Source organism: Archocentrus centrarchus, chromosome 15, assembly GCF_007364275.1.
Source record: "Archocentrus centrarchus isolate MPI-CPG fArcCen1 chromosome 15, fArcCen1, whole genome shotgun sequence".
Classification (NCBI taxonomy): Eukaryota; Metazoa; Chordata; class Actinopteri; order Cichliformes; family Cichlidae; genus Archocentrus; species Archocentrus centrarchus.
Genome location: NC_044360.1, coordinates 6,490,281 through 6,501,303, shown reverse-complemented (window position 1 = coordinate 6,501,303; position 11,023 = coordinate 6,490,281). Strand labels below are relative to the sequence as shown.

Sequence of the window (11,023 nt, the reverse complement as noted above, 5' to 3'; positions counted from 1 at the left end):
AGCTCACTATTTGTTTCCTGCGTTCTGTGCAACAACAGGAGAATGCCACTTAAAGGAATTTGAAAGGAAATGTTAGAAACAAGGAAACCTACCTGGATAAAGATGTAGACATCTCTGGTTTGGATGCAGGGAAAGGACCAAAAATATAAACGATGCCTTCTGCTTTTTCTGTAGGTTTAAGTAAAGCTGCTTACACTTTATTAAAAGATGTTATGAACATCTCTTTTTTCACATGTGATCATAACATTGTGGGAGGGGTTCATAAGAAGCACAGATGCAGAAATGTGTACTTAAGTAAATTTCATTGCAGCAGCAGACAGGAAAATGTTTGCTTAAGTAAATTCTGGTAAACTGAAACAGCTGCTGCGGCTCCCATACAGAACGTTTCAGAAAAGTCACAGGGAAACATTATTTGGTCACATAGTAAACATTTTAAACTTTCAATTGATTAATATTTAAAGGCAACAGTCTCACAAAGGATAATAAGATAGGATAACCTATTTGTTTCTATCGGCCTACTTGATGCTTCAGCTAGAATAATTCTGCATTCAACTCAAAAGCCAACATGTCCACATTTGTTAAACCCCAGTTTGTAATCTTGACTGTCCTGGCTGGATAATCCTCATGACAAATAAACTAAGCTTTGTAAAATATGTAAAAGTGCTTCTTTATCTTTAAAGGCAGTCCATAAAATACAAAAATCTTTACATTTAGGTTTAACACAACCTAAGAGGCTGCTAGTCTTAGCGTTTAACATCTTTATTTGCACAGAAAGATACATTTGTGTACTTTTCTGCATTAAGAAGTGGAGCATTTAAAAACCTTTACTGACCTCCCCCCTCTCCCTGAAAATCCCTGCCTGCAAATAGTTTTGTTTCTTGCTACGAGTGTGAAATGTGAGCAGAGAGGCAGGGTTTCCTCTAGTGCTGTAATGGCAGCGAGTCTTGGCAGAGTGGTGGTAAATCACAGTGAATGTGGGGGGTTGTGTCACGTCATATTTTGTAAAGTCAGCCACTCAGCCTCAGTGAAATTATTTTTTCAAGGGTGGGATGATTCTGTCATTTAAAATGTAATGTTCACAGATCTGTGTGTGCGTGTGTGTGTGTGTGTGTGGGGCTCACTTTAGCTCACACACACAGACAAACCTACAGGCACTTAGCTCAGTGTGTGCCTGCCCGAGGACTCCAAATCACTTAAACCAGCCCTATGCTTCGACACCTGAGAGGACACGCTGATCCAGTTTATGTGAATGAGATTAGAGTCACAGCTCCAAAAAAGACACATTGCATTGATTCGGCTAAATACTTGCCACATGCATACGCACACACGCGCACACCGGCTCACGTGCACCAGATGCAATTAAAATGAGTGCGAAAACAACCTCTCACTCAGAAAGTCCACATTACGCATCATGACTCACTCTGAAAATCAAGCAGTGTACTTATCAGCCTCCAGACGTACTGGCTAATCCGATACTTCACATCACGGCACATCTACAGATGCACGTTCACAACCTTTAACACAAAACTAACTTAGTTTGTCCAGATTTTTTTTATGAACACAAAAGTCTTCTTTAAATACATGTTCACCCCCACCCCCCACCCCCCCACACACACACACAAAAAAAACAAACAAAAAAAATATATTCTATTCAAATTTACTGTCAGTGAAACATGTTACATGTTATGCCACATTTGCCATTATTCTTTATCACAGCTTATTATATAGTATTTTTTTTCCTCAAATGTAAAATAAATAAATTACAAACACTCGTTAACTAATTTTATTGTTGTTTAATTTCATCCATTAAAGTTAAGGCTGATCTATCAGGTGGAAAGATTGCACCTCAGTGTGTTTCATACTGTATGAAACGTAAATGAATCAGTAACATTTTCAAAAGAAAATGAATTATCTGTTACAGGCAGTTGCATGAAATGCAAGGCTGAAAACAATGATTCTAAGTGCATTCGGACTGTACAGCTCCACCCATTCAAAGGCCTCAGCGGTTTGAATTTTGGTACATATTGACCCAGCATGATCAAGAAGCATAATCATAACCAGTGCAACCATCTGTGCATCTTTCTTTCTTTCTTATAAAATAACCGAATGTTACTTTCTCACCACAACTGAAAAGCAGTTAAACTAAACCCATTTGCTATTTACACACTTCGTCCTCTTTCTTCTTCTTTCAGTTTTCCAAAAACCCCAGTAAAATCCACAACAAATTTGCCTTGACCAGCTGGCCACTAACCCCCTAAAGCGCTGCAGCTGCAAGATACTTTTGTATACCTATGCTGCCCCCTTCTGGACAAATTCTTTCCTTACATTTGTAGAGCTATTGCTCGGGATAAACGTGCTTTAGGGATACGTCTTATTTGTGTTTCAAACATATATTTGCATCCAGTCCCTTCCTGCATGCAAATATTAAGCTTGTGGATTAGAGCAAATAGGATACAGTCTGCATTTTTTTCCCAGTTTCCTGTGCACTTTTTTGTACTTATAATTTAATTAACACAGTTGCATTTAGTACATTTCAGCATTTCGTTTTATAATATCCCTCTATCATGCTTTTGACTTGGTCGTCTGTGCCTTTGTGTCACCGTGTGATGGACTAGTGACCAGTCAAGGCTGTACCCCCTCCAACCCCAAACTCATTGCCACAGAGTGAACCTGGAACCCTTTGCCCCGTCTAATGGCTCCAGGCCTTGTCTGCTTGAAGTAGGTCTACCGGGATGAATAAAGGATATAATTATGTAACTTCTATTTATGGTTTTCTGCCCATTCTACAATAGATTTCTCCCTTAGGACTGTTCAGCTACAGTAAAACTGAGAATAAAATACTTATAAGGAACTAACTCCAAAACACACTATAGGTCTACTGACAATATATCAGGATAATTCTGCGTCATCTATTCAACTTTTTTTTCTACTAAAAAATAATTCACATTATTAAGATATTTAGGTCTATTTTTGGAGCTTCATAATTAACCTAAGCCTAATATAGTTCATGTGGTTATAATGCTCCTGTTAGTTTTGAGACCATGAGACTCCACCTCTTCAATAAGATGTACCTTTTCTTTTTCTTTTTGTTTTTCTGTGTATTTATCTCTGTCTGGTGTCCGGCTGATGACCTCCAAGTGTGCAGCATTTGGTCATTGCAGGTCATTACTCATGATGCCACAGCTCCTGGAAGTTCAAGGGTCAAACCCCGACCTCACAGGAAACCTGGAAGACAGACACTCGCTCTGTCCGTCTGTCACGCACCCACAACCTGTTCAACTAGAGGGCAACCAGAGGTGATCTGACATTACCATTGAGCTTGTATTAGACCCAAAGGCTGAAACAGACAGCTGAGTGTGGACCCAGAAGTAGCCCCCCGCTCTCCCCCCCCAAAAAAACTTTTTTAAAGACCAAAGCTTTGCTACTGTCCGTTTTTATAACCTGCCAGTATGTTCAGTCTTATTAAAATGATCTCTTCCAGATTTTGTTTTAGCAACACGTCAGTGATTAATCTAATAAAAGCCAATACAGAAACATTACACAGGGGTACCTAATAAAGGAGCCACTAAGTGTAGAGTTGTTACAATTTCAAACAATAAACCTCCTTGCACAAACACTTGATTTTAAGAAAAAAAGTGTACTTTGGTGAACGTACTTCTTCATGTAGCCTCTTTCCTTTCACGCAAGAAAAACAATGTGGAAAAACTAAGGAATGAATGATTATGTTCATATGGAAGAAAAAGCAGCCTCTCTCTGGATTTTCTCCCTCTCCGTTTCACATTTCTTGCCAGCTTCTGGAGTGCCCTGGAGGAAAAACACAGCGAGCCATTTGACCTCAAACGCAGGTCAAGTGGAGTTCTGTTTTCTGAAAGGCAGGAACGTCGCAAGGCTCGGAAACCCACACCCCAGCTTTCAGAGAGTCTGTGGGTGTTCAAACACCCACTCACACACTGTGAGGTGTGTAAAGGTAGATGCCATTCCCGTGGAAATGACTGTAAACCATGAAAAACCCAAGTGTACGCGTGCATCCGGCCAGAGTGAACTCGATCCCAACAACAAATCTCTGGAACATTTGGTAGTCTGTTCAGCATTTAACCCTGACCTTTGATCTTCATTTGGAACTTATTTAAAGTTGTATTATCAGCTTTAATACTTTTGTATTTAATTCTTATAATAGTGAAAACTGGTTGGTTGGTTTCTTCAAGTTGTTCCACTAATTGTGATAATCAGAACAGCTAGCACATGTGGCATTTGTTTTCATAATATTTTAAGAAATGTATTTAACTCGGAACATTTTCTTTTACATATGTTGCTAATAATCTTAAGAATGATGCGTACTTTGGGGTATTCAGTTTCTGGGCACAGCTAGGATCCCAGTAAAGAACTCTCATTCTGGTACATATTTAAGTGCAGTTGACACATCTTAAACCTCTGGAGACCTGGCAGCAGCTGCATAAAAATGTATGAACAGGAAGCAAAAAAGTGGAGGGGGAAAAAAAAATGGAGAAAGGACACGTATGCTAATTTAAGCAGTTTTTAGCTTCTTAGGGTTACAATCAGGGGAATGAGAGAAGGAAAGGCAGAATGTGCAAGAAGAGTTGATACAGAGACAAAGACGTCACTTTCAGTCCTTCAGGAGCTCTTGTCCTCAAAGTAGGTCTGTTCGATACGTCTGCAGAAGGACAGCAGGTTGCTGTAGCTCTTGATTCTCTCCGCCAGCTCTGTGCTGGTCAGTCTAGTAGTCAGTATAGTGAAGAGATGGCCAAACACCAACGCGTCCAGCTCTGTAGGCCTACAACACACACACACACACACTAATTTAATTTTAAAGCCTTAAATATAATCAGAAATAAGGTGCTGCAGACAGCAGCTTCACTCATAATCATGTGTTTTCACACACATCAAATATTCTTAGAGAACGCAGAATAAAGCTTATCGGTCACTACAGACAACATCATTACAGCTTTAAACCACAAGGTGGTGCTCAAGGAAAAGCTCATTCTACAGACAGACATACAAAAACTTTATTGATCCCGCAAGAGAAATGATATGCTACAGCAGCAAGAAAAATAATACAATCTACAATAAATAAACAACAAAGTGAAAGTAGAAATGCCCGCAGATAAAAAGAATACATACTGTTTATTAAAGAAGTATGGTTGTGTTCCCAGCCTCTGAGAGAGAGCCTGGCAGCACTGACTCACATCTTCATAAACCTAAAACACACGAGGACAAAAAAACTTTTTCCATTAAACTTTTCCATAAACCTTTTCCCATTTTTCAGACAGTCTGATGTCTGCAATCAAACTGAGAATCATGGGTTTTTTTTTACCTCAATAAATATATAGACAGTTACCAAACCTGAACACAAAGAGTTAAACTCATGGGCATCAAAACGGTCTAAACCAACAATTCTGGAAAAAGTTAAAGAACAATTCTTTTTCTGATCACAGAGCAGATTTTCATTGCCGGCCTGTTGCTAACCTGCTCCAGCGTTTTCCCTCCCCAGCCGATGGCGTTCATCTTCCTGCGCACCTCCCACTGTTTCTGGTAGGCGAGGATTTTATTGAGAGGCCATGAGTATGGGCTGCTGTATCTGGGACGAGAAATCTACACAAAACACATGCACCTGATGAGGAGGATCTCAAGACTTTAATAACAAGTCTGTTTTTAAAAAATCTGAAGTCTGGTGTACACACCTCAGCGGCTGTAGCATCATCACACCACTGAATGTACAACTGCAGAGAGGAGACGACACATGAATGAGTGTGCAGACCTGTGTTTACGTTCTAGTATCAGTATGTTGTGTGATTTTTTACGTGTTTATACCTCAGCAGTAAGTAGCATGTTGTTGACCAGCTCCATGTATGCTTTCATTTCAGCTCTCTGAACATCATCTAAGCCATCACTCAGAGAATGACCCTGTGCACCCGAAAACAGACAAAGACAAAAAGAAACATGAACATCTGCTCATCCGCTGAGTAACAACTGTAAGAATATTAGCAACATTACCAACAATAACAGCTTTGATCCCTATGTCACTTGCCTTCGCTTTGGTAAATTGTACAATCGGCCCCAGTTCTGACACCACCTGGTTGCCCACGTGGATGAAGGGAATTTTACCTATGGACACAATCATAAAAAGGCATGCCGTTAAAATCATTACATTTAATTCTGTGAGCAACAACAGTGACTGTAGGTACAAAAAGCCAAGCAGCAAGAAAGTAACTTCCACCTGCATGTAGGCAAAATCTGTGTGATGCGTTAATGAGCAGTTTGAGCGCTGAGATTCACATGATGCCAAGATCAGAGGCCCAGAATTTGTCTCTGCAGCAGCATGCATACTAACCAGAAGGTGACATGTATTCAGCGTTTACTCTGCAGACCACCTGAACGGGCAGGCCACACATCCTGAGGTAGGCCTACACATTAGAAACAGGATGAATTAGTGTGAAGCAATTTATAAGTACATGACTTCAATATCCATTAAATATCTGAATCACATTGGTCAAATATTTTTAGAGGTAGTCTGCATCGGAGATAAAATGTACTTTTTTTAAAGGATTTTGATGTGCTAAAACCAAATATGACAAAAATAATTGGCTCTTTTTCAAGATTTCTTTTTTTTTTTTTTTTTTACATGTCACACCTATATACCTTGTTTGAAACTTTTGTCTTCTTGTCTGTTTACAGTCACGTCATAAGAAACTATTTCACCTTTCTTCATCATCTTACAATTTCAAAATCAGAAAAAGGGTCTACATAGACAGCCTAATATGAAATATTGTGTTAGAAAGTGTAGCAGGGTTATTCCATCTTGATATTAAAAAAGAAACTTTACCAAATTTATTTTGAGGCCAGCCTGCAGGGCAGGTCTGAGGATTACATGTAGATGTGTTTGCATATGTCTATGCATGTCTCCACAGCCAAACCAACAGAGGAAATGAAAGGGTATATGCATTTCACTGATGCAACTTCTATGAGAGTACTTTCAACAGCATGCTGTGAAAAAAAGAGCTAGATTTGGCTGATCCCTTATTTCCACAGGGCGCCACGGTAGATGGAGCCACATGCTTGGTTTTGGCAGAGACTTTATGCTGCATGCTCTTCCTGACACAACCTTCCCATTTATCCAGGCTTGGGACCGGCACTAGGAGTACACTAGCTTATGACCCCACGAAGCTGGGTTTGTGTCTCCTCCTGGTCTCATACCGGGAATCTTTCATGTGTAAGATGAATGTGTATGAAAATGAAAAAAAATATTACTTGTGGAATATTTTAATATGCTTTAAAAAATATTAACTTTATTTTTCTGCACTACAGATTTCCTGCTGTGAGGAAGGTCAAATGCAAGGTCAGAGCAGAGGTCAAAAGGTCAAATACAGATAATATCAACAATTGCATTTCATACTTGATACAATTCCAATTCATAAAAGCCCAGTTTCATCACAATTGGACTGTGATTTGATTACCATTGGCAAATAAGTTGACATTTATCACTGGCAGTGGCCAGTGTTTATCAGTTATCTCAACTATATCAATTTTGCGCTGGTTAAATGTTAAAAAATTGTGCAATGAAGAGCTGGAAGTCTTTAGATGAGTTCAGTTAGTTTTATTAAGAAAAGAATGAAAAGTCTTTAATATTTTAATTTAAACCACTTGTTTAGTTCGCACAAAAGGGCAAATGAGTAAACGGAAAAGGAAATGCACACTGGCCAAACTGTTATTTTAAATATCAGAATTGGCCCTAAAATTGACAATCGCTGCATTTCTTACATTAAGCAAGATGTATAATGTATGAAGATGCATGTTTGCTTCACCTGAACAGCGAGAGATGAGGCGCAGTCTGACAACAGAATCTGATCCTCTGCAAAAACAACAGCAAAATGAAAGAAATGGCTATATTAATTCTCATAGTGACAGGGCATATTTTGAGCCTCCATTTTACAAACTCACCCTTTAGCGGCTGGTACAAGGTTGCATTTTCAGGCCACGGCTCAGCAGCTGTCAGAAATAGACATGCAGGTAAACACACACACACACACACACACACACACAGAAAATTATATGGTAATAACGTGACTCACTGTTCTATTATGCTGCTCATAGGACCGACTGTTAACATTCTCTCAAAACCACTCAACCTGATCTGTCCCTAATCTTCTCCACCCTGGTCGCTCCCCACGAAAACCTTAGCATCTTCGACTCTGCCACCTCCAGCTCAGCCTCCTGTTGTGTTTTTTTGTCAGCGCCACCTTCTCCAAACCACACATCATAGCAGGTCTCACTACCATCTTGTAAACCTACCGCTTCACTTTTGCTGCTATCCTTCTGTCACAGATCAGCCCTGACACTCATCTCCTTCTACTCTACCCTGCCTGCACTCAGTTCATCTCTGTCTGCATAAACTTCATTAATAAAAGAATATAAAAACCCCTCACAGTACAGGTTAAACACTCAGCAACCATTAAGCTGGATTCCAGTTGGGTACAGTAGTGGAAACACAACAAACTCTATAAACGTTAACACAACCAGCTTCCAACATGGCACATAATTCCTACTCTTCTATAATGAGGTGCACTGCACTCACTCGACGACCCACATTCTGTCCTTGCAGTATAGCCGCCAGCCGCCGGGGGCATCTCTGAGCATGTGTTTGTTAAAGTTGATATAATTTAGCAGTTTTGGTAACGATACGGGAATGTCATTAACTTAACCCCTCCTGAACTGATCCCGCTTGAATGCACCGTCCTCCCGCTGGTTTACACTTAACAACACACAGAAATATCGCGCTATTCACACTGGAGTCCTACAACCCGTGTTACACCTGCCAAGCAGTCCACAACATGCAAACGACGGAGTGCACCGGGCACTACCGGCCAAAGGGTCTTTATTCAAGAAGCAAAGAAAAGACAAACAAAGGCAGCTATAGTAACAGCTAAAGGTTCGTATATGTAATGAACTAGCTTTGGGAAGAGGCCACATTACTGTAAACGTTAGCTCCTGTTAGCTAGCTGGCTAATGTTATTGACAGTCAATAGAAGAACAGGGTGAAGGCAACATATTACCTGCCATCTGCGACATGAACGCCTCTGCCGCAAGAGACATGGTGCCGCTGCTATACTCTTAGTGCTAAATAATACTTATAATAATGAGCGATTTGAGCGACTGCACTGCTTACAAATTTAAGGGCAAGTGCTTGTTCTGCAGTCACTGACCGGTCCGCCTACGATGAATGTCCGTAAGAGAAAAGGTTGCTTTAATTTTTAGTTCCACTTTACGCACGCGCATAGCGACTACTGTGCTTAGCAATGCTGCAACCACAAATTAAAAAAAAAAATACACGTGAAAAAATGCATATTAATTAAGTATCGTTTTTATTTAGGCTTTAGGGGGAAACAACTAACTGAACAATAATGTGTATATGAAACTGACTGAAACAGACACCATACAGGAGAGACGTGACACTCAAAGAATTGAAATCTATGTGACAACTGATAAAATCCATGTTTGTCTGAATTTGCCCCGACATATTTCTGTTTTCTCCCCTGGAAGTTGTGCTTTTACTCCAGGTTTGCTGTTTTAGAACTGACTGGTGCTGTGCAGTGTATGTGGTTCAGGTGATAAAGCAGGTGTTCTACCAGACAAAAGGTCAGTGGTTTGGTCCTCAGCTTCCCCAGTCTGTATGTTAAAGTACTTTTGCAAGATGCTGAACTTGAGTTTCCCCCAGTGCATCCATCAGAGTGTGGATGTTAGGTTAAAACCATTTGTATAAATGTGTCTTTGAGTGCTCAAATGGAGATATAAGTACCATTCTGTGCATTCAGTTTTTGGACACTGAAGTGAAAAACAAAAATTAAATTTAAAAAAACATAAACCAATTAAAAATTCTAAACTAGCTAAGTGATATCAACATATATGAGAAGGTTTTTTTTTCTTTTCAGGGCAGTTGACATTCAACATTAGGTGTATTTCCACCACCTGCTTTGCTGGCTACGAGTCATAGACAGGTGTGAGTCTGAAATGTAAAACTCCTGCAAGAGTGAAGAAGCCTTCAACCCCCAAAAGTTTAGGAACACAAAAATTCAAATCTTCTCACATATATACTCTCTCATTTTCACAAAAATACTCAACACTACTCAAAGAAAAAAGGTGGGAATAGAAATATGTAAAATACATATAGTACTGTGTAAAAGTCTTGAGTCACCTTTCAATTCTTTATACTTCGTTGGAAAATGTGAAATAGGTGCAGTGATTTTATGCAAGCAAATGTGGAAATACAAAATATGAGGCAAAAACAGTTTGTATATTTGGTATGACCACCTTTATTCTTCAACACAGCCTGAACTCTCTTAGGCAGCTTTCTTGCCATTTCTTTAGGTAGTCTTCACGAATCGGTCTCCAGGCTTCTTGAAGGACATTGAAAGCTCTTCTTTGGATGTTGGCTGCCTTTTGTTCTGTTCTCTGTCAACATGATCCCACACTGCTTCATTAATGTTGTTTTTTTCCACAGGCTGCTTGTAATAAAGTGGATACAATTTAATAGATACAACAAAGATACAATTTAAAATTGGTTCTGTGATAAAATGTCTGTTATGTGTAGGCACAGCACATCACATCACTTGTGTTAGGTGCTTTTTTTTATCCTTGAATGAATCAGAAAACAAAAAACATTCCTTGGGAAATGGTCAGGTACAAGGACTGGACTGAAAATGAGTGAAAAAGCAGCCAGTGTCCAGAGGAAAACTTTAAAAGTCCTTCAGAAAGTCTGGAGAACTATTGCTTAAGGCCCCTTTACAAAGTTACAAGAAAGTCTGGCTCGCTGGATGCAAAATATTTTTAAAAATGAGGGGTGTCTCAAGACATTTACATTTTAGCTATTAAAATATTTATCTTTTAAATTCTGTTTATTAATCCAGAATATTCCCTCACCCCATCCTGGAACCACAGTGAGCCTTACCATGAAGCACATGGCTGCATTTAATCTGGCTGTCATAGTCTTAATCTTGTGAAAACTATCCAT

The 11,023-nt window shown here is 39.5% G+C and overlaps 1 protein-coding gene across 1 annotated transcript; it reads right to left on the bottom strand.

The window, feature by feature from the left end:
- Positions 1 to 4,520: 4,520 nt before the first annotated feature.
- On the bottom strand, positions 4,521 to 9,227 carry mtx2 (metaxin 2). The gene is made up of 10 exons (XM_030747355.1): positions 9,069 to 9,227; positions 7,957 to 8,004; positions 7,821 to 7,867; positions 6,350 to 6,422; positions 6,047 to 6,123; positions 5,830 to 5,922; positions 5,700 to 5,738; positions 5,485 to 5,610; positions 5,140 to 5,216; positions 4,521 to 4,792 (listed from the first exon to the last, which is right to left on the bottom strand). Exons 1-10 carry the CDS (start codon positions 9,106 to 9,108, stop codon positions 4,633 to 4,635), a joined length of 780 nt encoding a protein of 259 aa, XP_030603215.1. The 5' UTR covers positions 9,109 to 9,227; the 3' UTR covers positions 4,521 to 4,632.
- Positions 9,228 to 11,023: the final 1,796 nt, after the last annotated feature.